The sequence below is a fragment of the Pygoscelis adeliae genome, unplaced genomic scaffold (genome assembly GCF_000699105.1).
Source record: "Pygoscelis adeliae isolate BGI_AS28 unplaced genomic scaffold, ASM69910v1 Scaffold45, whole genome shotgun sequence".
NCBI lineage: Eukaryota > Metazoa > Chordata > Aves > Sphenisciformes > Spheniscidae > Pygoscelis > Pygoscelis adeliae.
The window spans coordinates 428,854-456,323 of NW_008825114.1; the positions used below are offsets into that span (position 1 = coordinate 428,854).

The 27,470-nt window shown below is 36.3% G+C and overlaps 1 protein-coding gene across 1 annotated transcript in view; it reads left to right on the forward strand.

Moving 5' to 3' along the window:
* The window catches only part of KDM4C (lysine (K)-specific demethylase 4C), a 276,941-nt gene that overhangs the window by 223,693 nt on the left and 25,778 nt on the right, over positions 1-27,470 (forward strand). Inside the window, exons 17-18 of the mRNA XM_009328050.1 lie at positions 14,516-14,701; positions 21,661-21,831. Coding sequence (XP_009326325.1) covers positions 14,516-14,701; positions 21,661-21,831 — 357 coding nt within the window. The remainder of the gene's footprint in view (positions 1-14,515; positions 14,702-21,660; positions 21,832-27,470) is intronic.

A 27,470-nucleotide genomic window follows, 5' to 3' on the forward strand; every position in this document is an offset into this window, starting at 1 on the left:
TTTGGTTACCATACGGTATACCAGTTTAAATGAGAATACTTGACTGGATATTTACAACAAATTTGGTAGTCTTGATGGTAGTCATTGAGTACAGAGCTTCAATAAATTATACTTTTATGCATTCTATTATGCATCCTACCATCTTTTGGGGGGTTTTAGGGAGTATATTGGAAGGAAAGAATAGAAAGTCAGTTATGAAAAATGCAGCTAAGGACAAAGAAGTTGCTCAAACTGTTAACTTTCACATAAAGAGTAGATAAAAGATCGCTGCACCTATGCAGTCATATTTATAATAGTTTGTATTGACAAATGAGAGGACCATGTTGCTTATTTAAAGATATGATCATGTAACATTGAAAAATATCACATATTTTGAATTAAAAAGTTCCTAGAGATGCTTTACTTAGGTCTTCACTTTTTCTTCAACCCATACTTGTTGAGTTTTTTGTGTCTGTGACAAATTACAGAAGTCATTAAGGCAAAAGAAGATGATTACTAGTTGTCCTCGTATTGCTGTTGATAGTTGATGGAAAAGTAACGGTCAGGAGAGGACTCTTCAATGAAAGCAAAGATCCTCTCAAGGTGAAAAGGTGTTAGGTCTGTGCTCATACATAGAGTGAAACAGATTCAGGTTGAGATGACCTCAGTTAATGAAAACAGTAGATTACAGATAAAAATTAGCCAAGGAACATCTCTGAAAATGATCACAGTGAGCATCGTGACCTTAAATGTGTTCTTTCAGAACTATATTAAACAAAATGAAAGAGGCTAATAGGTCTCTAGAACACATTTGCAAACCATTTTGTAAACTCCATCAGTTCAGTGTGCAAAGTGTACTGTAGTAAGTATATATAAGTAGCTTGTGAGAATGCACCCATTTCTTTTGTCCATTTTCAGTGCAACAAAACAAAGCTAATCAAACTGATACAGACTAGTCTCACAAAATCTCATAGAGTCATGATTTCTGGCAGTGGAAATGGGGCGACAGCCGTGGTAATAGAGGTTTCCAAGAAGTCTCAACTGTTTTTGTGCAGTGCATCACCATAATCCCAGAATGTGCTTTCTAGGACTCCACAAAAATTTTCAGTGATTTTGTTCAAACCAGATGTTTGCCTGATTGCTGGTAGTTAAACTCATCGCCACTTAGTTGTCATTCATTTTGAGCTGTAGATCACACAGTGCTTTACATGCAGTATCTCCAGGGCAAAAGGAGGTAGAGCGAATTGACAAGAGTTTCCACTTTTACTGAGCATTTGCATCAGGGAACACAGGATTACTATTTTAAAGAATGAATGAAGATGAATGGAATAAAATTTGTAAAAATTTCACTTTAGGAGAAAATAATTTTCCTTTTCCTTTTCAATTGTTTATGTTCTTAGCCTTTTTCTGACTTACTGATAAATATCTCTGAGAACTTAGTGTGATCTTCCACTATCCATTTCTCCAGTCAAACTTCCTCAAAGCTTAAAAACTTGTTGTTAACCATAAGTAAAAAATGAGTAAAGGAATGAAGTAAAATGAGTGAAGTAAAAACCCAAGTATTTCTGAGTGAAGTGGTAAAAGCAATAAAATACATACTTTGAATCCTAAATATAATAAAGAATCTGTGTCCTTTCTCTTTTTCCACTTCTTTCCTTTGTTTTGCTAGAAATAGTTCAGTAAAAAGTTAAAACCCAACTGTTCTAAAGTGTGATTTACTAATGTGGCATCCTCACTGTTGAAGCTGCTATTGTAACGAGGTTATAAATGAAAGGTGAACCATCCTTATGGATATTTATGTCTGCCACATCAGTGTGGTGTGGGGAAGTAACAGTTATGTCACCTACAGACTTGACTGATCTACAGGAATTCCAAGGGATCAGAGAGGCTCTCTTCACTTTTGCTTCCAGTGATTTTTTGTCTTTTCTGTGGGACACAGGTGCTCAGTGTTGCCTCCTGTGTGATCTCAGGCTTCAGCGAGATCTCTCAGAAAGGAACGGGATGCTGTCCTAAGGGTGCTGAGCCAAGTACACTGTATAGGAAGATTTGTACTCTGTGTGCCCCCACCAGACAGAAATCACAGGGGTTTATCAGTCTTAAGATAGCAAAGACATGTTCAAATAAGTATATTAATGATTCACAGTTAACCAGAAAGCTTGGATATCATGAGTGCCTCCATATCACTGTATTAGCTGTGCTGTATTGTGAGACTTCAGAGGTCCAAATTACCTATGTTATTCTTTCTCTGGTGCTGAGACACTATGTTGTGTATAGCAAATGGACAACGTATGGGGCGGGGGAATCTTTTGTGTGCTATCTCAGTTCCTGCGTAAGCATTTAGAAATTTTTAGGGATCACGCATAGATCTACTGGGTCATTAAGAGGGTATTTAGGAGCTAAAGCAACTAAATTATGCTTTGAAATATTATACTTGTCTGCTCCAATAATTTATCAAGATGCTTAGATATATGAATGACATGTTCAAATCAGTGTTAGAAGTTCAAGTCAGATTATAATTTAATAAATGGTTTAATTGAATTCTGAACAAGTTTTGAAAAATCTTTTCTATGATAGTTTTCAAAAATTCACTGATTACTTGGCAGTGCTATATTAGAAAATTGTTGTTATATTTCTTTCTGGAAATATCAGCTATGGCCTTTTATATGACATGTCTTTAGATTGAGAGGTGTAATTCCTTCCTTCACCTGACTTTTATAATGTATTATGCTATTAAGACACAATGAAGCATCTTTTAATGGTCCATTAACACAAGAGTTGGATGCACTGTGTGGAGAGAAAGAATATCTTCCAGAAGTCTAACTAGTCAAAAAGAAGTTTTGAAAATTGGTATCAAAAGTCAAACTATATGCTAGGTGTTCTTCTTGTTCTGTGACTTTTTAAATATTGTGCTTTTGTACTTTTCTACATATTGTTGCTGATACAGTGTTTGGTAGGGAGCTTTAAAAAATTGCCCTTAAAATTAAATCTGCAGTTAGTGGTTTATTTCCCTGTGAATGAGTCCCACATTAAAGAAAATGTTTGTGATACAAAACCAGAAGAAGCTCTCAAAATTATACCATGGACAACTGGGCCCATGGGCCCATAGGCCAAGGCTTCATAATTTAATGAAGTTCTGTTTACAGTGAGAGATGATGCTTTTTGGGAAAGAAATGTATGCAGCCAGATGGCAGAGACGCTGAAAATTATATTTTAAAATTGAACAGAATAGTTTGCATCCTAAATGGGTCCACTTAGACCAAATAGATGGGTCAGTCCACACACTGGATAGGTAAAATGGACTTTAAAAATTTTCCTTTTGTAATACATTTTTATTGGACTGGGCATCACGGTGGAAGCGAGTACAGCTTGCCCTTCAGTAGCAGTTCTTGCTAAATACTAACACTAAACAAGTCAATTTCATGTCCATCAAGGATGTGAAGCGTTTCCCAGAGCGGGAAATTAGAAAATGAAGAATGTCAAAGGTAAAGATGTGAGGAAAAGTCTAACCTTCTTCAAGCCTAATGACTGTGTCTGAAAAGCTGTAAAGAGGAAGACATACTGAATAAATTAAAAATATAAAAATTAAACATATATATTTCCATATGAAGCAAAATTTGAGTTGCATACAGGAAATAGCTGTACAAAACATAATCTAATGTTATCCATAGGTGGTAGTTCTGTTGAAAATCACTAAGACACACATTTCTTTTTAGTCAGATTCTCTTTGAACTGCATTGTCATTTTTCCATTTGCTTTTAGAATAATATCTTACATTCCAATGAGTAAATTGGATTCAAAGCCTCCCTATATATGGAGTTAGAACTGACACTGCAGAAACAATCAGTAATTACAGACCTTTGTACTGTTTGCTCATTATTCCGATCTAAAATAATTCCGTGTTCTTGTGTAAATTTCCATACACTCCATGATTTGTGTCAAGATCCCTGTGTGAGCTTCTCACAGAAGTTTGACATGTACATGTCAGATATATTTGGTCCTCATATGAGTTTTGTACAGTACTAAGCTGCCTTTCTAGGCGTAACCATAGAGTGACCTAAGTTCAAAGCAGAAGGAGAAAACCTATTTCTGTTTAAGTTTGTCAGAGTCATATTCTTAGGAGCCATTGGAATCTCAGGAACAAAAGTAGTCGTCTGACTTGCAGTACATTACTCTGTCCTGTGAGCTATCTTCCTTGCTATGTCTTGGGCTCCAATAACATCCATGGCAATAAGACACTCTGCATTAACTAAATACTTAATCTATTGCAGTCTTCATCTTAGATGTGTATGACATAATTTCTGAGGTATTTGAGGGGAATTATGCCTCATGTTTGAAAAATATCTATAATCTGAGTCCTTAGGACAAAACAATTTAAATCTGCATGTGTTTAATGCAGTAATAAAAACCAGTGTTCATTTTCTGAAAACTACGAAGATAAAATCAAAACCAGTTAAAAACATCTGCTAGTTTAGCTGGTGTTGGGGTGTATGTTTTCTAGTGAACAAAAGAATGCATTGTGTGCAAAATTTAGCTTAACTGGTAATAATGTATACAAAAAGGTGCTGTCTTTCCCCTTTCCCAAACTTTCCCCCCCTTTGCCTCCCTTTCCTCCTTTCCCCTCTTCCCCTTCCCCCTTTTCCTACTTTTATCCCCCTTTTCTCTTTCTTTCCTCCCCTTTTTCACCCACCTTTACCCCTGCCTTCCCCCCCCTCCCCTTCCCCCCCTTTCTCTCTCTCTGCTTTTTTCTATAAACACAAAAAATTCTCATTCTCTTCCCATGTCTGAGCAAGATAAATGAACTAATTTAAAATATTTTCCATGCCTCATCTGTCCACTCCAGAAGCTGTCAATGAGCTTGGATTGGGACCTTTCATGCCAATAGTCCACAGTGAGCAGTTATATTATTTTGAAATAAGAATGTTGTTTCCATGGCAAACTTGGAACACTTTGTAACTATGCTGACATCCACATACTTTTGGGTTTATGCAAGAAAGATGATACTTTATGAGATTTTTTTAAGCAAAAGGTTGTTTGCCTACCTGCCTAAGATAAAGCCATCATATTGTTCTTTTTTTTTTTTATCTTTTGAGGGAAAGCAACAGGAAAAAATAAAAGATGGAGAAAAAAACAACTCATTTTATACATGTTATAATTTCAATTTTTGCTTCTGCATTTTTGCCGACAACCATTTTAAGCAGTAAGTATATCAATAGCTAATATGTTTCAATTTAGAGGGAGAAATGATTTGGCAAATTTTTATAATGGCTAACTACTCCAAGACACTGCTCATCCTCTTCTGCAGTGGGATCAGATTATTCTAAATATTTACTTAGTGAAGGTAGTACAGGACTTAGAAATGAGGGAAACATTTAGAAATAATTTACCATTTCTGAGATACTACAAACTGATTCATCTTAGATTGTGGAATTTTTTAAACTTCTTATACTTAATACATTTTAATATATCTTAAAGAATGTCATAACTTTTCTGTACTACCTTATCACTTTTGCCTGTTCAAATGACACTATTTTCTTGTTAGATATAATGTTAACATCAACTCTGCTGAAAAATGGATTTTGGCTTTTGGCTGAAAGCTTCAGAAATAATATTTTCTTTGTAAGCTATGCAGTCCCCCAAGCTTTTCAGAACTGAAAAAAAGTTTCTGTGATGCAGAGCGTATTTAAATCCTGTGTGCCTTGACCCCTTCCTAAAATTAAAAAAACCAACAAACCAACAACCAAAAAAACAACCCCAAAACAAACAAAAAACCCCCTATACCTCTCCACCCTGGAATAGCTCTTTATTTCCAGTTTTGACTTATTCAGTTGTTTATATGCTATTGTTAGCACCTGGAAATAGCATGACTCACATTTGCTCAATTTACTGTAGGGGTGCCAGGTAGTTCCTGGCCAGTGGCATAAGCAGTGGTTTTACTTATCCTTCTTTTCTGATAGTGTATTCTGTCCACAATAGCTTCCCTTCAACAGAGAACAACTTGACAAGCAGCTGTGTCCTCGTTCAGTATACTTTACAAGCACAAATATTTTCCTTCCCAGAGGCAAAGTGCATTCACCTACATAATTGGCCATGACCCCTTCTTGCCCAGAGGACATATACTGAAGTCCATTCCCATTTTCTAATCTTTTAAGACACAAAGCAGCACATTACTGTCATGCTAGTAGGTAGATGAAATTTTGATACGTGCGCTTGTATTGTCATCAGAGGTTTCTGTTTGAGCTTGACAAGATTCTTGTTTCTAAACATTTGAACATGCATGTCTTAAATCATAGAATCACAGAATGGTTTGGGTTGGAAGGGACCTTAAAGATCATCTAGTTCCAACCCCCCTGCCGTGGGCAGGGACAACTTCCGCTGGACCAGGTTGCTCAAAGCCCCATCCAACTGATTGTCTCTTTAGTAATTTTGTTTTCTTTGGGGGTGTATGTGGAAATACCTTTTTAGTTTATTGGTATCACCTTACTGACTAGCCATTCTCAGAAGGATAAAAAGCTTATTGGACAAGAGAAGGCGATACTTTTATTTTGATAAAGACTGTCTTTTTTCATTTCAGTAAATTGCTTGCAGGATATTGCTAAGAATATAATACTTTCAATGCAGCATCTCAATGTTCTAATTTTAACTGCTCTCATTAAAATGTTAAATTCTCTCTCTGTGTTTGTATGTATTCGTATGAAGTATTACAAAGCAATTATTATAAAATATACAGTGATCTCTTTACTAAGTATAAATAATGATATTACTGTTCAGAGCAGTGCTTTGCATTAAATGACAACTCATGAAGGAGTGGAGCCTAAAATGGCCATGCAGCCTCTTAAAGTTCTCTAGTCATTGTCTGTTACGGACTTTTCTGAGTTAGCAAATTCTAGATGTCTTCTGTAACTACTTCATGTAGTCATGCTCTGTTTTAGTTGGGGATCTGTCTCTTTTGAAATCTGAATAATACAAAGTCTGCCACTAGAATTTATCTTGGTTGGCTTTGCAGAAAAGGACCTGTGGATCATGGTGGAGAAGTTAAACATGAATCACCAGTATGCCCTTGCAGCAAAGAGGGCCAACTGCCTCCTGGGCTTGATTTGTAAGACTGTAGCCAGCAGGCCCAGGGATTGATACATCCTTCCCTTTTATTTGGCATTTGTAAGGCTGCACCTGGTCTCCCCGTTATTGACATATGGGAGTAAGTCCAGTGAAAGGCCACTGAGATGGTCAGGGCTGGAGCACAGTATGTACGCGGAGAGACTGAAGAAACTGGGTCTGTCCAACCTGAGAAACCATTTTGCAGAGATCTTACTGCTATTTATAACAAGGTAATCAGATGATAAAGGGAAGATGAAAACGGATGCTTTCTGGAGGTGCGTGGTGATAGCTTGAGAGGCAAAGAACACAAATCAGAACATACTAAATTCCAGTGTTGTGTAAAGAAAGGGTTTTCTTACTATGAAAGCTGGTGGTCAAATACTGGAACAGGTGCCCAGCAAAGTTGAGGGATCTTTGTCCTTGGAGATGTTCAACACTCAGGTGGACAGGCCTTGTGCAACCTGATTTAGGTCTGCTTTGGCAAGGTGTTGGACTACATGACCTCTGGAGGTCCCCTCCAACCTCTGTTAGTCTTTGACTCTATGGAAATAGTTTAGCTCTCATTTTGCACAGCTGTTTTGTCTCTGCACTATGTACTTGGGTTAAGAAATAGGTGATTGTGACTGGATGACTGGAGTGCAGAAAGGAATCTGAAAATGACCGTTGCCTTTAATTTCCAGTAATGCCTACAGGAATTGACTGGAAAGAGTGCAGTTACAACATAATACTGGGGCCCCTAACCACTATATCTGGTGGACGCTGCAGCAGCGAGGCAATGAATTGATGCCTCATCACCTTCACAGCCTAATGGCCTTTCACAGCTTGTCAGGTATTTTAGCCTTTGTGTAAATGTCAAATCTATTCAAACCAGTCTATGCAAATCTGAAGCACAGTTTTAATAAAAATGCTTTCTTCCTGGAGAACAAAGAAAAGGAGATTCTTTCCAAGCTCCCTATTTACGTCCTGGAATTTTGCCCTTCCAATACTAGTATCAACCATTTCTTCTTGTTCATTTCAGGATGCCTGAAAGCTACACTGAATACAGGCATGATGCTTCTATAAAATTATACTTTCTAAGGCTGTGTGTTTAATTGTTTATATGGTACAATGTAGAAGCTAAAAGCTGAAAATTATGGGGAAAAAACCCGAAAGAAGACATGCAACATTTCAAAGCTATAGAGGAAGAAGCATTGTCTGGCAAAAAGATTTGTTTTCTCCTGTAATAAAAAAGCATTTGAAAAAGTATATATGAATACGTAAAAACTAGAGTTAAGCTAAAATCATGAGAGTATCCTTATAAAGTGAAGGCTCACAGTCACATACTAATATTTCAGAAAGGAGGTAGATATGAAGTGGGCAAAAGAAGATGTAGGATGACTAAATTCTCAGTGTCACCTGGTGTATATGAATCCGGAAGGAAGGGGGGGTGTATTCTTGTGTTCGGTGACTATGTGCTAGCAGCATATTCATTATATATGTAGTGATTCTTCTTTTTAAAGGAGACATTGGTGATTGAATATTTTCCTTTTAGTATTTATTGATAATAAGACTTTGAGGAGGAGATAGTAGAGATATGTGTATATGGTATTTTTATCAGTAGATCTCTAGGGTAGGCCTACAGATGTCTCAAGTACTTTCTGGGTATCTCCGACAGCATAGAACACTAATGGTAGTGCTGTAGCCTGAAAAAAGGGTGGGGACTTAACCGCAGTCTTGGTGTTGAAACAAATATTGAGGACTTCAAGAATACTGAAAATAACCACACAGCATTTTACTTCCCTGGATATGGCATAGTTGTAGGTATCGTGGTGGTGAGTGCCACTGTGCGGGCAACAGTTGGAGCTCTAACAAGGTCTTTTATTTCTTCCTTTTTGCCTCACAACACTCACCTTCTACCAGTTAAGGAGATTACATAGCATATCACAGGAACATAAACCTTTTCAGGCACTTTCTAAAATAACTTCTTCACCAAGTGTTTTATTTTCTTTGATTGTTTTTCTTTCTCTTTTAACCTACAGTGTAAGGACTTTTTCATTACAATCACACAGCAACCTGTGCTTCAGAAGAGCTAAGGTTTTTTTTAATTCTACACTGTATGTTTGTCTTTGCTTTCCTATTAATTAAAAAGCTATTGGTACCTTAGCAGTTTCACTGAAATAGTAGATGTATGCTGTATCTATACATAATTCTGGCAAGTCCTGATGATATATTATCAGCTCTTAAAACTGTATATAGTAAACCAGTATGTATACTTGGTGCCATTTCAAGAATTTTTTCATGTTTAATTCAAAATTAAGCAACATGACTTGTAAGTTCACTCATTGAGAGTAGAGCCAAAACTACATTATTTCAGAGTTATTAGAAAATAAGATTACCGTTTTTAATTGCTACTGATGTATAAGTGTTATGTTTACTTCCCTGCTGGAATATATGACTAACAGAATTTCACCTACATCTAGAGAATGTCTGCCATCTTTAATTTGCCATAGCCCCATGCTATAGGCAGGCTTACTGAGTAGTAGGAAATTACAAATCCTTTTATACCAGCATTTCCCCCCCCTCCCCCCCCCCCCCCCCCCCCCCAGGGTACTGGTTGTTATGTTTGAAATACCAGAGGGATGCAAAATAGTCTCTTGATACTTTATCTAACAACATTCTTAGTTAATTTTATATAGTTGTCTAAACGTGCTGAACGAAGAAGTGGAATAGATGGTCTAAGAAACTTTTTCTTCACATGTTCTGATTCTAAGCTCCGTCAGTTTCATAGCTGAAATATTCAGCTTGGTTTAGATTAATCAGGAATAAAAGGAAACATAAAATGAAAAAAGTAATGAGCTTGTTTCCATAGAGACACACTATGCTTTCTGCCAAAATTAAGTGCTGACTTCGTATTCTGAAAGATGGTTGTGCAGACAACATGCGCTCACTGATCTGCAGATAATGTGTCAAATGTCTTTGTAGTATGTATCTTCTGATTGCATTGTGCATCGTTAACAAATTTTTGTGCCAGTACCTTGCTACCAATTCTTGCAGTATGACTCAACTGTAATCTTTTCTCACTTCTAATCCATGTTATGTGTTTGGACTGGAGGAAGAAAAGATTAGTGTCACTGTGCATTTTATACTGTATGTCTCAAGTTATAACAGTTGATAAACTGGTGAAGCTCCTTCTGTCAATATTCTCTGTGAAATCTTTCCTCTGTTAAAATCTATGGGTATTTTACTACTGGTTACAGTAGGACCAACATTTCATATCTAGAGTGTGATCATACACAACAGCAATATTGCTTGTCCAGTAATACAAATTCTGAAGCAAAGCAGATTCATTACAAAATGCAGAGGTGCTAAAGCAGATCTTATAGGAAAAAAAAATTACCCATGATTTTTCATTAATTTCCTAAACTTTACAATGGTGTCTCTGTCTTAGTGTTTATTTCCGATGATACCTAGAAGGCCAAAAATGCCAAACATATAAAAGAGAATGAGAATATGCAATTCAGTTACTGACTAGTAGTTAATAACCATCTGCAGCAGTAGAAGAAGAGCTGTTATGGATTGATTTTTAGTAATATTTGGAAATTTAATAATTTTTAGAGGCTCTCTTGAAATAGCTTCTTTTGTAGAATTTAATGCCTTACTATAGTGAGCTTCTTCACATAAGTCATTCTTCTTGCCAAAGCATAGAAATATTTTTGGGAGAAATCAATACTCCAAATTGTTTCCTAAAATCCAGCGCCGGCTTTCTGCCGCAACCTCACCTTGTGCATATTTTCATAAATCCTTACATCAGAAAGCAGTGTTACTGTGTTTAATTCACGATCCTGTTAGGGACTGGAATTTTTTTTGTAAATATTACTCTTTTTGAGGGAAGCAATATTAAATTCTTTATATAAGGATGCATAAAAATTATTATGAAAGCTATCGGTGGGCTTTCGTCTGCAAAATACTGGCATCCAATTTCCTCAGACTCATTCTTTAAAATCCATTCTGTTTATATATTTGCAACCTATCAATATTAAAGAGCTATTCCATGATTATGAAATCCATTTGCAGAATATTTTTCATTTGGGGGGCAAAAAGAGGTCATTTCACCATCTAGAAAATTGCAGTACATTGTTCTGTCCTATATTCTTAATCTCCAGTTATATAAACAATTTTATTTATTCTCCAGTTCATTGTGCATCTGAACCTCTGATTAAGATTGATCGTCAGCTACTTCACCCATTGTCTCTGCTTTTCACTAATATCTAGCAAGCATTAAGTCAAAATGACATTATTCCTAGATGTCTAGAATGTTGAATATGCTTTAGCTGGTAGGAACAGCTACAGTTTCAGGCTACTGAAAAACTGTCAGCTGGGCATTGAATTAGCATGATTGTATTTCAGTGACTGTGTTCATAATATGTCAAGCTTATTAATTTCACAAGTAGCACGCTTACATACCTAAATACGAGGTTCGCCCAGACAGAGAGGTGTTTAGATTCTATTCTCTGCAGGAGTGGCTCAAGATTGGTTCCACTATATACAATTCCTTAATTTTACAAACTTACAAAAGTCAGAATTCAGGCAAAGGTGGGAGGGAGAGTGAAAACTCAGTCTTCACAACCGGCAATTCCCTCTCCTCTCTCATAATTTTGATGCCTTTTTCCTTTGGTCACTTTCAGTGATATTTTTTTTTTTTTTTTTAAATTTATATCGTCCTTTTTTTTCATGTATCACCCTCCTATAAAAATAATATTAACATGGGGGAAAAAAGGGGTAAAAAAATTCATTTAAATTCATATGCTGTAAAGCCCCAAGTGAGAGTATGAGGAATACATTGTTAGTTAGAAGCTAGGGAGGGAAAGAATTGCCAGTATGGGTCAGACACAGCACAGTTCAATTTACTACTTACAGCTAATATACAGCTTGATATGTAGCTCAGCTAAGGTTCCAAAAGTCTATGCAAAGGCGATTTTTTATAGTCTGCTCTGCTTTCATTCTGTGTATTCTGATTTTATTAATCAAATATGGTAGATTAACAGTTTGACTTGTATTTTCAAAGATGAAAGAGCTTTTTCTCATATCTCTGAATGGGGCCATGCTGCCTGATACAGTTATGCAAGCTGTGAATTTGCTTGTACACCTGACTTCTGTTTGCATATGTGTACTTTTCAAAATTCATGCCTAATTTTGAGACTCACTGTAAAGCTGAGGTACATCTGCATCATCCCTTTCAGTGTTGTACTTGTACAATGGACGCAGCATCTTACAAATAATAGGAAACATATTTCATTATTTGTCAACCTTGATTCACTTCGTGCTTTCTTAAAGAAGACTGATTTTAAGAATTTTTCTGGTATTCCATAAACACAGGGAGAAATAGCATATTTTTTTTTCTGCATGTACAGTAACTTTTTTTTCCCCTGTTCATATCCGTGATCTTAATCTTTTTGATACCTGAAGAGTGTAACAGTGTAGCACAAAAGTTTAATGTGTGTTTGGAGTTAACGGATGTAACAACTACCTTCCTTGTATTTGGCAGTGAGATGGATTTATCTCATGGTTAAAACACAAGAAGTATTTTCACTTTCTTCATGCGACTGGAAGTCTGCATTCACATAATTACATATGGCCAAGCAGTATTCCGTTTATATAAGAGTAAATCTGAAGTAATTTCACTTTTCTTCAGTATTACAGTTATTTTACACCAGCATGATGGAAATAAGAATACAGTCAATAGTAATTTGACAGCTTTTTAAAATTGATTTTTTCAGTACTTTCAAGTTGCAACTCTGAAAAGTACTGTGAGAAATAACTTTTCTTACAATGTGTCAGTTTGTCTAATACATTCTTATGAAGTTAACCTATGCTGGAAGAGAACAGAGAAGTTGGTCTCTTTTACAGGGAGGGATGAAGCTTTGCTCTAATTTCTGTGGATTTGGCCATCCCATTTAATGCATTACATTTTCAGTTTTCCTGAATGCACTTCCAGCTTCCCTTCCAGCATCTCTCACCGTCCTCATACTGCTTTTATTTTCCTCAGCACTTCCCCTTCTGAAAGGTGATAAGCCTTAAAATATTAAAATAGAAGAACTATTGCACATATGTATGTAGTTGTAAGTGCATCTTTTTGTGAAGCATTACTCATGTAACGTAATGTTTTAGATTTCTGCATCTCCCACATTTTCATGATACCTTAGTAAGATGCTGAAGAAACTTACAGCCACATTGTAATGTTTGCATATTTGCTGCCTTGCACAAGTGCAGCCAATAATTTAAGGGGATCAGCATTTCCTGCTGTAACGTACTTCCTTCAGTTACTGCTAGTTTAGCTGCACTTTACTTTTTTATACTTCTTCCCCATTCTCTACATTTTGTTTGAACTGTATTTTGGAGTGTTTTAGTCAGAACACGCAGCCGTGGTTTTTTTTTTTTTTTAATACTCATACATGTTTCGTACTTCAGTCTTCTTTTGTTAAGCTGACTGGTGAATTTGTGTGTGTATCTGTGTGAATAGATACCAGTTGTCTTGTACTTTGTCTTTTTTAGTATGGAGGAGCTTATTTCCCAGACTTATTTATCCTAGCTCATGTCCCTTCATTTGTTTCGTATGGGCCACTTACATATGTCACTTAAAAAATAGTGACAGTATTTTGATGTGGTCTCCATTTTGGCAAAAGGAAAAAAAAGTGGTATGTCTTGACACTGGTAAGACTGTTGACATGATGTTTTAATATATGAAGTGGGGAAATACAGCCTATTCAACGACCATTATATTAAATACACAACCAATGAAAACCAGACTAGAAAAAATGAAAAGGGGCTTAGGAACAGCCTTCAGCTGTGGAATTATGCATAGGCTTGAGATAAAGAAAACATTTCCAACTTTGAGGAGATTTATCCACTGTCACAGGTTATCTGAGGATGTTGTGGAAACCGTTTCATGAACGTGTTAGATTAGCCATCTCCCAAAGACTGTTTAAGTATATATTTAGTCCACCTTCAAAGTAGCGGGCTACGTTAAATGATATGTGGAAGTCCTGTCTAGCCCTACATTTCTGTGGGCCTATTCTCTTTATTTTTGAGTCTCGCTGTTACTTTTTGCAGAATTATGTATAGGTTTTTCGATTTACCTGTTTTAGGAGGAGCAGGTTAATTTTCAAAGGAGTGTATGGAATTTGAAATTAAACTTTTAAATAGCTATCTATATATCAGTTTTCTTACTATAGCACCAGATCATCTTCACATTCATGTAAAAAAAGGCAAAAATGCTATCTATTAATTATCATATTACTAAGTTACCTTGTAATTCATAAATGCTGCTTTTTTTGCCATGCATATTGCAAGGTATAAAATGTAATCACTGAAGCACAAATAACTTTTCAGTCCTCGAGATACTTGCAGAAGTCAATGGAGTTGGGGTAGTATGGTAAATATTCTGTTTATTTTGCTTCTACAGAAATGTATCTTCTGCAGACAGAGAATTAAGAAAATCTCTGGTGCCTGCATTCAGTGCTCATATGGACGCTGCCCAGCCTCCTTCCATGTTACCTGTGCCCATGCTGCAGGAGTGCTGATGGAACCTGATGACTGGCCATATGTTGTCTACATCACATGTTTCAGGCACAAGATCAACCAAAATGTGGTAAGGAATTTGGTTTTTTATTTGTTAAAAAATGGAATTGCAGAATTAAAGTATGTTTCCAGAGAAAATGGAAGAAGGGATCCACACTATGTATTATAATAGCTCCATCTATCATATTTCCATACATAGCAAACTATTACATCTTGAAAGATTTTCCTTATGCCAATACCTGGGAGAAATGATACTTGATATGCCTAACACATTTTTGTATTAGAGTCATTGTTGAATGTATTGTTTTGACAGCCAGAACAAATCTTTGAGTTCTCTGTTTTGTTAACATGGAGTGTATTACAAATACCCAGATCACAGTATCTTGCAAATACTCACAGATACTGTGAGATAAAGGATATGGTGTATATGTAAGTTCTTTGTTCCACAGCCAAATAGTGTCTTGCAAATACCCACTTATAATTATTCTGTCATCTGGCAAAGTAACAGTGGTATGTTATGAAAATTCATGTTATTACTGTGCCTTTTTATTTCTAGCCTGTGCTGAGGAGGAGCCTTTAATTTTTAGATGAGACACATGAAGAATTAGTTTAATGTCTTTTATTCAAATGAATTGTTACTATCCCAGTTAAGAGAGAACTCTTGCCATTTATGGTGGGCTTTTAAAACTGTATTTTGTTTCCTGGCAAACTAGAAGGACTTAACGTAGTCTTATTAAGGAAATAGCTTGGTAAGTCGAGAATTCTCAAGTTGCAAACTTTTTATCTCCTTTATACATTTGAAGTGAAATAAACAAACCCAGGTATTGTCTGTATAATATAAGTCTGTCTTTCAACAGGTTGTCAGTGAATCCTTGGTCTTAATGACAAGACTACTGAAGAGTAACATTTTCTTTCGAGTGTAGTAAAATGTAATGCCTCCCAACTAGAGTAATCAGTTCTGAGTGTTCAATCTGCTGGTGGTTCTTAAAAAGGGAAACAAATTGTGTGTCCCTGTTTAAAACTTCCACAGAACTCTGAAGCCTTTTAAAAAATCTTGTTTTCCAAAATGAATTAACATGTGAAACCAGTATACTTCATGTGGTTTTAGCTTCTTCAAATACTTTTCAAGAAAATGAGTTTGGTTTGAAAAACAAACAAACTTAAACCTCTATCTGTACAGGCAACTTAAGATACTTTCCTTGGCTTTCTTGGAAATATTATCATTAGTTGAAAATTACTGGGTTAAAATCATGGCTGGTAAAAGTAGGGCTGTTCTTCCCAAATATTTTCTAGTATTTGTTTGGGACAAGTCTTTATACTCTAGGTAGTAGGATTTGCATCAGTAGCTGGGAACTAATTCCCTGATCAAATAAGACTTTCTGCATAATACTTTCTTCTATTCCCACTTCATATGTATGTTGCGGCCACTTCCTCAGCCCCTTAATTTTTCCACCTTCCTCTAATATATCTGTCTCTGATGCTGGAGTCCCCTTCTGCTGTTAAACAATGCATGTGATTTTCTTCACCTTATTCTCTTTTATAATACTAAATGGTAAATGTGGTGAAGTTTTGGATTATTTCTTCTATGTTTATACAGCACTTAATATAGTGGTGTATCTGTCCTAAACAGACTTTTTTCTGGCATTTCTGTGTTCATGTTAGTTATTAATAGAAATACCTACAAAATATTAATGAAAACCAGCTAGGTTGTTTAAGCAGAATTTATACTTTCAATCTAATATAAAATAGTGCAGACTTCAGCACTAACTTTCATTAACTTTCTTAATGTACACTTTCTCTGGAACTATTATTCTCTATTATTTTGAATGGTAAGAAACAAAACACATGCTCATCTGAAAAAAACACAATATGGGACATGGAATCCCATAAAATCCATTTTTTCTTAGTGATTTTCTTGACCTATATTAGGTAGTGCCAAAGAAAAAACATCCCACCAAGTATGGAGAAACAGGATTTTGTGTGGCTACTATTTAAGAGGTTGTGTGAAGGATGTTTGAAGTAGCTTGGAATGAGACTATCACATCCCTTCCTGAAACTCAACACCAACCTTTTTGGAAAAAAATTCTGTATTATTAACTTATTTCCTGTGGCTCAAATCAAGATCAGATTTGCAGAAGAGAAAGAAAAATTATGCTTTTGTGGTTTTCATTGGGCCAAAACTTGGAAAGATCAGATACTTTGTTAAAGAATCTTTTTCTGTGAAATTCTTAACTTACTCCTGAGACAAAGGAGATTGCCATATGTTTGTATATGATTGGTTTTATACTCTGTCTTTTGGGTAATTAATCTAATCACATCTTTAAGGCTTTGGAAGTTTTTTCACTATTGGTTTTCTTGTTGTGCTTTTCTTAGCTATTAGCTATTCCTTCATGCAGAAATTACATTGCTCTTCACCATTAGGCATAGCAATGTATCTTACTTCTAATGAACTTTTTTTATTTGTCTGTTGTTCTAACTTCCTTGCTTGAAAGCAGAACAGGGGAATCGTGCAGACTAAAATATTATACTCACTTTGCAAATTTTTACAGGGTCAAATAGACTGTCTTGTCAGCAAGAAAAAAAAACTTATCTGGTATTTAGCAGTTGAAAACATTGCACATAAAGCAAGGACACTATTATTTCTCCTCAGTTCACGGAAACAAAATTAAAATTGTCTTTTTTCACTAATATAGCCTCTAGACATTGTGCCTAAATGCTCAGTGAATATCTGTGATTGCTACTTTCTTCAACTTAAAAAAAAATACCAAACAACCCAAAACTCAACAACCAAAGGATGGCTTCAGGGCACTTAGAAAAATTGTGACATATACCTATAGTGATATTGTAATATGTAAATCAATGAGGGTGCTCAACAAAAAACCTACCTATGTACAGATAAATGTGTATTATTACTGGTATTAGTGTATCTCTTCACCTCAGGCAAGGGCTTATAGTAGTGATGAGGTGGAGTATGCATCCAAATTATTTATGGCTGTGATCTCAAGCAAATTGTGTACAAATTATTCATCAATATACTCTCACAAGTCTTTTTCAGTGGGGATGAGAGTCTGTATTGTCTTCAGGATTTTTTCCTAGAATACTATTTTAATGTCATGGAAACCACTGATAGGTCTTCTGATGAAAAATCATCAAAAAGACAATCAAAAGGGAAAGCATAACCCTTGCATCCATATAGTGCTGCCAAATGAAGTAAATATACAAATACTAAGAACTGGAGTTTTTAAATGTTGATACGACTTTTCAAAAATATGTTCTTTGGAGGTCCATGGACTCAAAACTAAGCATGCCTCTTGTATTTGCTGAAGGTACAGCTTTAGAAATAACACAAAAATTTGCTAGCAGAAAAGTTGTTTTATACAGAATGTTTTTGATTATTCCTGTCACAGCCTATATTATTTTGCTATGTAAACTGGAGTGTCAATATGCAAGGAAGGCTCTGTGATTCACTACTTACAGACAGTAGGTCATGTTTTTTTCATTTTCCCTCTTTGGCTGTGCTTGTCTTTGGGTATGAAACATATGCCTCACACGTTTTTGTCATCAAACTGCAAGAACACTTGGAAGTACGGTTGAGAATAAGAGATGGATTTGTTTTGATTAAAAGAACTCTTTCATACACAAGGAAGTGAGAAAAAGAAGTTGTATGCAACTATACTAACAGCCCCCCCCCTTAAAAAAACACCCCCCCCCCCCCCCCCCCCCCCCCCCCCCAAAGGATCCATACAAGATTAACAAAGACAGCAGAGAGGTGGTCTGAGGGTCAGAGAAAACCAGCTGGAGGCAAACATATACTCATAGGTGGTGTTTCATTTGGAAAGTGTGGTCAGGAGAGGCCGTCTAGGCAGACCCAGTTATGTGCATTTTGAAAGACTGTCTTTAGAAGGGGCAAAGATAGGAGTTGCAAAAACCCACTGGATAGGAGTTGCAAAAACCTACTGTTGCTGCTTTTTGAGTTACTTCAAATTATCTTTTGCTATTATCGGCCAGTTCTTACCTCTGTAGCACACAGGGAACAAAGGGATGCTGTCATATGGGAGCTGTAGATCCTTTTTCTGTTGAACACCTGAGTAATGTAATGTCATTGTTTGCCACTGCCTGCTAACTACTGCCAGCCCCTTAACATTTCAGAGAGACTAAGACATGCCTTAGGAAGGACATATTATTCAAAAGTCATGAACCGGCATATTTTTGAAATGTCATGCATCATTTCTATGCTTAAATTGGAGTTCCGAGGAATAAGCTTAAAATGATGAAATGAGAGTTATATTCCTGTATCAAATAAGTCTCAGAATTTCGAGGATCCCCCATTAAAACCTGTAGTCAGAGAAAGTTTCTAGATATTTAGATATACATCAGATGCCTATTTCATGATAGTTATTATGATTTCATATACATATAGGTTATATATTTTATTTAAAAAGATTTTTGTGTCCTGCCATACAGAAAATGAAGGAGAAAGTAATTTTCCCTCTTATCTTTTTTAAGTTTGCACACAGAAGGGAAGGTTAACTTTTTTTCCTTAGATCTGGTTGTTTTCTCTATTTCTGCCACTATCTTAGTTCATCCTTGGCTTAGGTACTGTTAAAGAAAATCATGCTTTTTAAACCACAGCTTTCTCAATAATCTGGTAACTACCACAGCTGTTTCTTTAATCTGATAGACTCCCTTACATAACAACTGTCCTTTCTGATCAAAAATGACATTCTTAACATCAATAAATTCTTAAGATTTTCTGACAGGAAATGTTTTCTGGGACATGCAGTCAATTACAGAGTGTGCTTGTCAATATTTTTTCTGAGAAATAAATCAAGAATCCTACCAAGATAACATACTAAAAAATAATCTTCTCCTTGGGCTAGGATGCATTTCTGATTTTTATTATTTGTTCCAATGAGCAATGTCATTTCTTCTCTGAAAATTTTATCATTAAATGAGCCTGTATTGTCTCTTAAAATATTATATTTTGCCTTCCATCTTGAGTTCCATCTTCACGCTTTAAAAACATTTAAACCTTTTAATAGAGCTATTTCTCCTTGGGCTTCTGTAATATCAAACTTTTTCTATTATTTCATATAAGTAAATCAATTAATACTCTCCAGTTTACTTCTGATGCCCACCCCCAAATGACTGAATAGACTAAAGTCAAGAATTGAAAGGTAAATTAACATTTATGTTTACATATGTTTCAAGATTGGATAAAAAGTGCTGACATGTTATCAATCCTGCGATAACACCAGTAAATTGTTATTTATGTAGTTAATTCTGCTACTTAGTCTAACTATAGACAGGTAAAATGCGGAGGAAACAATTTTGTTATACATGTAAATGGTTAAGTAATTTGTGAGTATGCTCAGAATATTATTTCTAGGTAAACTTGAAAACGGTTAGAAAGATCATTAGTTTTTACTATCTGAGGTGACCTCAGCTAAATCCTCTAAATGCGTATGTCAGGCAGAGCTCTGACACACAGAGATTTAGTGCACTGTCTCCAGAAATGGTACAGAATATTTGTTCTTGGTTTGCCCTTAGTTTGCAGGAGCAGAGAGGTTTAAAAAGTCTAAATCCCAGAAATTAGTCCAAGAAAGAGGCATGATAGTGACGACAGTCTCTGCAAAAACATAAATGTTCGAGTTTAGGGTGGGTTTTTCCTCTTCCCCAAAAGCATTGACATTACTACTAATGCTTGGAATCTAAGAAAAAGAACTGATGCTCTCCTTGGTTCTCCCTTTGATATTAGTGCTAAAAATGGTACAGTTGTAGCATTTTCCAGATTTTCACAGACACTTTTTAAAATTATTATATTGATTGAAGAATTCACTGCCTTTGAAGGTTTGAAAAGCAGTGCTAGGAAATTGAGTAATTACTTTAGCATATGTAATGAAGTATTTTCATGCTGTTTATATAAACATTTCTAATAAAAAAATATTTTATGCTTAGAATATACCAGTGTAGTTGCCCCTTATAGTAGCATCTTCCATTATAAGAAAAGTACAACTTTTCAGATATAGACAAAGTCACAATAATTTACTTTTGCGTAAACAAATGGACCTTTGTGAGGTAATGAGTAGACAGTCAGGATCATAAGAAAGAAGTGCCTTCCTTGTTTTGTTAGGATGAGAAGCTCTTGATTTTATTTTCCCTGGTGAAGAAGGTTGCTTTTTAAGTGGGAGGTTCCTGGGGATACATTAGTTGGGAGCTGAGATGTAACAGCTGTCTGCATCATGTGAGCTTCTCAGCATTTGCTCACTTACAAGGATCCATTCTTTTTTTTATTTATAGAATCCATCGAACAGTTATTGATGTAGAATTTTTGCATAGTTTAACAACCCTGCTACTCTTCTGATTGACATAACTAGCTCTGGGGAATTAAAAGTGAGAAATGAAAAAAAATTATTGTTACTGATTTACTATGTAAATAACTCATGAAGAGTTACCAATGTTGTCTGAAGTTTTAAAGCAGAAGTTCTGCACAGTATGGGTTAAGAAGTTACCCAGATACACGGCTGTAGACAGCTCTGAGAAGAACTGGATATGCATTTAGTTATTGCATCCCATTCAGCAAAATACTAAGCAATTATGTAGAATCATACTGAAATCCAGTACTTAAAAATCCCATCATTTAAAACAATGCAAGACCATAGTCTGGGTCCATCACATCTTACCTCTTCAAGCAAATTCTACAAATTATTTGACAAATAAAATTTACAAATATTGCTAATCGTGTGTTATTGATCTAATGGAGAATAGTTAGAAGGCATCAGCTGCAAAAATATTTTGGAGTGCTGTGATTTGTTATTCTTCAGATGCCATTTGTTTTCTCGTAAAATGCAGAAACTTTGTATGTAAAACAAATTTGTGTGATCATGATTGGAAGGAACGATTTTGCATTTGAAGTTTTTGTATTGAGTGGTGAACTGTTATCAATTCTGTTTTGACACTGGTAAATTTCTGATGAGTACACGGGTATTTTAAAATGTCTTTTTCTTTTAAATTCTTCCTTTTTTCAAGAGAGCTAAAGCATGTGAGAAGGCCATTACAGTTGGGCAGACAGTCATCACGAAACATAGGAATACACGATACTATAGTTGCAGAGTCATAGGAGTGAAATCTCAACTTTTCTATGAAGTTATGTTTGATGATGGCTCTTTCAGTCTGGATACTTTTCCTGAAGACATTGTAGTAAGTACTTTCTCAGATACCTGTTCTTTCTGGTTTTGGGGGTTTTTTTTGTTGGTTTGTTTGTTTGTTTGTTTTTGGTTGTTTTGGTTTTTTAAATTACAGAGTTGGAACCTCTTGAACTACTTCTTTTGACCTTGAGGAGATAATGTCCTAATATTCAGTTCATGTTTGTTACTTTTGCTGCTGAGAATGATGATTTTCTAATGGGCTTCCAAACCTTGGTTATTCTAATTAGTCTTTGCCATTTGACCAAATGAGTCAAAAGTAGTCTTAGAAAATTTTTCAATTAAATAAGAAATATGTATTTAATAAAGGATATGAGAGAGGGAATTCCATATATACTTCTTTGTCTCTCAGAGATAACTTGTAAGAATTCATTGCAGAATAGAAAAATACTGCTGTAATGGCAAGGATAGCTCGCAAGAATCTGTTCTAACAACTTGTTTACACCTTCTGATATTTAGTTTGTGAGATTACATTATTAATGATAAAAATCATCAGGGAGAAGAATGCGTGGTTTATTGCATTTCCAAAAAGCAATTGAGATTTTGATTTCCCTTATGCACTTATATAAACTACCATGTTTCTCAAAACTGTTATGGACCACATTGTGCGCTTAGTTAACACATATGAGCAAAATTTGCAGACAATTGGGGAAAAATTCTGTTTCCCTCCACATTTGCAATGAATACATTGGATGTTAACCTTCGTTGTGTTCATCAGGCGTCACTTGACGTCCTTCTCACAACATGACTCTAATCCTTGTTTACCTTCATGCTCCTCTGAGCCTTTTTTGAGCTGAACTGGTATTTTTGGTGTACCTCCTGCTAATAATCTCTAGAAGTTAGAGCCTTCAGTGAACACTGATATGCAAAAGTGCTGTTTGTTGCAAGACCACTTTTCACTTAGCCCTGTGTCCTGTTCTGTATGTAGAGGGGGAGACTAGCATACGCAGTGGTGCAAAAGAATACATGCTTTGCAGCTCAAGGGGCACAACCCCTAGGAGTACTCCCTATTTTTCTCCTGTGAAAGTCTTTGAGCTGTTCTGTTTTCTGCAGGCCTAATCGCTTCCTAGAAGTAGCATTAGCTGACAGATGTATCAGTGGAAATGATACTGTTGTTTTTAGAAGATTCTTAGTTATTGAAAAGTCTGATGCCATTTGAAAATACAGTATTTGAAAGGTTACGTTTCAGAGCAGTGTGTGGGGATTGAGCTGTTTACCTCCTACTGGTCTGAATAGAAGACAGTCAGCAAATCCCTCTTACATGTCTTTGAAAATATATCCTTTAATTCGAAACACTTGAAAGGCTCCGTTAATGATCAAAGATGTTCTGATTTAGGTTGATCAAGATATTATAAATGTGGCTGTATTGTTATTAGAAACCCCTCTTTTGTGTATGCCTGCAACAAGGATATGGTAAGGCAGAGATGAGAAACTGCTTACCGCCCTAGTGGGGTAGTCTGATCTGGAGCTAAGAATAAATGTAATCAGGCCTGGGTATGCCTCAGTGCTTCTCAGATAGTGGATGAACATCATATAATTGTTTGATGGAAACACCAAACGAATTTCACATTCCTTAGAGAAATCTTGTTGTGTTTTCATTAGATAATATACCTGCAGCAGTTACTGTAAGGGAAAAAAAAATGTTTTTTTCTTCTGCCTGGACTAAAACTTGCTAATCCATGCAATGTGCGTATCAGGTGTTAGTGCCGCTGGGAGGACTTATTCATCAAATCCGGTGTGAAAGCAATGTTGCTGCCTATTGAAGAACTTATTTTTCTAATCTGTTTTCACTTTTCAACTAGCTCACAAAGATAGCAGGAGCTTTCTGCTTTTCCAGCATGTGCTGAATCCACTACACGATTTCAGCTCAGCTCACAATAGACCGCAATTCCAATCTTCAGACACAGTGATTTATTTTTAAGGAGGAAAATAGGGAGCAGGGAAATTTCAGTCTCGAAGCTTCGTGAAACTCTGTTTGCGTGTAAGCATTCAATAACTACCAAAGCAGGGTACACATTGTTCTCTTCTCATATGTATTTTTCTTGGTTTGTGTTAGCATTTGCTAAATATATCAGTTTTGGGGTTTTTTTTTTTAAGTGTAGGTGTTAGATATAGGCATAGCTATATAGATTTTTTATTTCAAGCTATTGCTTGGGTTCTATACCTGATTTCTACCTCATCAGAATTTCTTAGAATAGTCACTCCTCAATTACAATGTTTAAACCCATTAGATAGCTTGTTGATGTGCTAACCAGTCAGCTTTCCCTCAACCCAGCAGGTGTAAGAGGGTGTGAAGAAGTATATGGGTACAATTTTTTGCTGGAAGAAACAGCAGGACAATTTCCTCTGTAAGTCATGGAAAGACTGCAGTGAGGGGGATAGCATGTGATATCTTAAAGGAGGCAAGGTGACAGCTTTAGCAGTTGGTTTAACAATGCATGCACACATGTGGGGAGTGCATACGCTGCAGTCCTGAGTAACTGCTACCAACAGACAGCATGTACTTCTTGAAGGATTAATGCCCTGTAACTTGTCACACAGCCCCTAGCTCAGCACTGGGAGGAATGCTGTGCTGCTCAACAGGCCAGATGTCAGTTTACAGATTATACATCAGGAAATGTCTCATTTTTTTGGCATGCTCATTTAGGGAGCGTGTCCCACAGTTCCTTTCCTCTCCCCCGCCCCCCGTTAGTACCTGATGGACATATCTCCACTGGCATATCTTGGCAGTTTGCTAGGAATGAATATTCTGGATATTTAGCTAGGAGTTTTATTTGTTTCTCTATATATTATGGCTGTGAATAATGCCTTAACATCAAGTATAATTAACATATATTTACATATATATGTAACCTGAAATTAAAGCTAAGGATGAAGTTGTTCTCGCAGTACCTTATTAAAATCCCAGCTAAACAGGGAGCTCTTGCAGTATACTTCGTCAGGGGCAGAAAAGTCCCACCGAATTATATTGACTGCAAGGAAGAGGGGAAGGAAAAAAAAAAAAGCGAAGTCAAGCATGCTTTGAGTCTGTGGGGAGGTCTGGTTACAGGAGAGCTGAGCACACCTCTCCTGAAATGGTAGACATTCTTCCAGGCCACTTGGCCCAGTAAGTGCCCTAGTCCTCCAGTGACCAGTTTACACAGAATTCTTTGCTGTCGTGGTTTCACCTTGTGGTTTTTAAGCAAACTAGGTGAACAAAAACGAGTGTACTTAACTCTTGCTGCCGTGACATACCCACACTGCATTTTAGTTTACTATTAGGTGTATAAACGTAGGGGTTCTCCATTGAGAAGGTAAAGCTGATCTGTGGGTTGTCATGCCCACAACCCAAAATGGACTTTATTTATTAAAATCTATATACTGAATACCATCCTAAGTGGTATTGTAGCTTATGAAATGTTCCTTACAAGCAAGAGCATCTTAAGAGTGGAGGAAGTGAGATGTGTTTGGAAGGACACTTGGATGCTATATTCAGTAGTTCATGAGTTTGTTTTGCAGAACCACATTATGGTAATTTTCTGAGGTCCTGATAAAATCCAAAAAGCATACTCTTGAAAAAGTGTATATTAATTCAGGTTAAGACATTCAGACTGCAGCTGTCCAAAGCAAGAACAAGAAATTATTTTTGCATGTGGCAACTTGGTCCATCCCACACCTTGCTTGCTTATTTTTTTGTCCACCACTGTTTTTTGAAGTGGATGCCACCTTACCTGAAAAAAATTCAAGCATGAAAAAAAACTCCACCAAGCAGTGGATTTTTTGACATACCAACAGTGATATCTGGAATCCTTAACAGAATTATGCTGATACTTATGTAAAGAAGGTACTTCTGAAAGAGAGCCTTCAGTGTGAAGAGAATGGAGAAGACTAAGCTCTATCTTTCTGTGTCTATCAATACTTTAAATTCACCACTGGCAGGGGAGGGAGGAACAGGGCTATTGAGAGCTCTTGACAGCCAAAGTACTTCACTGAAAATATCACGAAGGCTACAGCTTCTTACAGTGTGCACCTAAATTTCACAAAGTCCAAAATTATTATCCTCTGCTTTCTTTGTGAGGAAATGGAGCACATTTTAGTTGCCAGTACTTGAAGAAAAACCTGCCAGTATGATAGCAATGTAATTTGACAAGCTATTAAAAAAATAAAAGAAAAGACTTTTCTCAGCCAGGGACCTTTTTTGAAATCCTCTACCTCTGTCCCAGCGCACAAATGCTCACTTTACACCCCTACAAAATTATGAAATGAAAGGTTCGACATCTCATGACGCACACTCTAATGTATACACAATACTGTGTGCATAGGCTTGCCAATTATCCTATCTTTTTTGATGACTTTGGACTCGCTGAGATTCTGGATGATCCTTCCTGGCCTAGATATCTGGAAGGGGTTTGAAGCTGCATAGGCATTTGTAATCTTAGAAGTTGCTCGTCCTGAGGTGAACTAATTGGGGTAAAGTATAGGCAAAAGGATCAGGCCGAATACAGATTGTCCCAAGGACAGTATTATTAGCTTACTGAGAGACAGAACGGATTTAGTTCATCCTCCTTTGAGATGTAGAACAAATGGGATTTAGCTGGACAGTTCTTCAAAAATTATTCCTCCACAGGCTAGCTAAAGGGAACATTAGTTTAAAACCATAATGTGCCATTATGTAGATGGGACTTTTTGCATGTGCAGGTTAGACAAGGTAGCTCATTTTGGGGGGCCATGAGTTTTGGTGCTCGGGATGTAGCTTCAAGAACAAAGTCTTACTTCTTTACAAGAACTTTTCCGTAATGACTTTGTCCGTGACTACTGACTTTCACTGGTGCAATAAATACATGTCTGCATATGTCTATGTGGACACTCAATCAGCTTCTCAATGTCTGTATATGTTAATACTTTTGCTACTGCTTTTGAAAAACCATACTGCTTGAACAATGGACATTCGGAAATACTGGGCTAGCACGTAAGTCCTGACAGTCCACTAATGTCCACCTGGATATAAAAACCAGAAGATTTTATTCTAGCCCTAGTAATTTCTGAAGGATGCTGTGTTTTTTTGAAAATCTGTCCTAAAAACCAGACATATGTAACTTTTCCTCCATCAACCTTGTCTGGCATTATAAATGACTAAACTCCTGACTAGTTTCGAGGATTTTTTCCAGTGGTTTCTCCTCTGTATGCCTTTCTCTCTTCATCTCTTCTGACAACTGTTTTCTGCTTGTCTACCTTTTCAAATCAAAACTTTAAATAGTGCTTACCTGCCTCCTTGTATCTGTGAAAGATCCATTAGACTTCTGACAGACAATAATAGCTTATTGTTCAGTTTTATTATACTGACATGTAAATCTGTAAAGAATGGCTACGGAAATTAGTCGCACTCTTTCTGAGCAATCTACAGATACTTTAGATGCACTCCAGTATTACCATCACCGGTGACTTCTGAGAATGTGAAACAGAAAAGCAAGCAATGCATTTCTGAAGGTAACAAGAATCATAGAATCATAAAATCATTCAGGTTGGAAAAGACCTCTAAGATCATCGAGTCCAACCGGCGACCCAACACCACCATGCCCACTAAACCATGTCCCTAAGCACCTCATCTGCACGTCTTTTAAATGCTTCCAGGGATGGTGACTCAACCACTTCCCT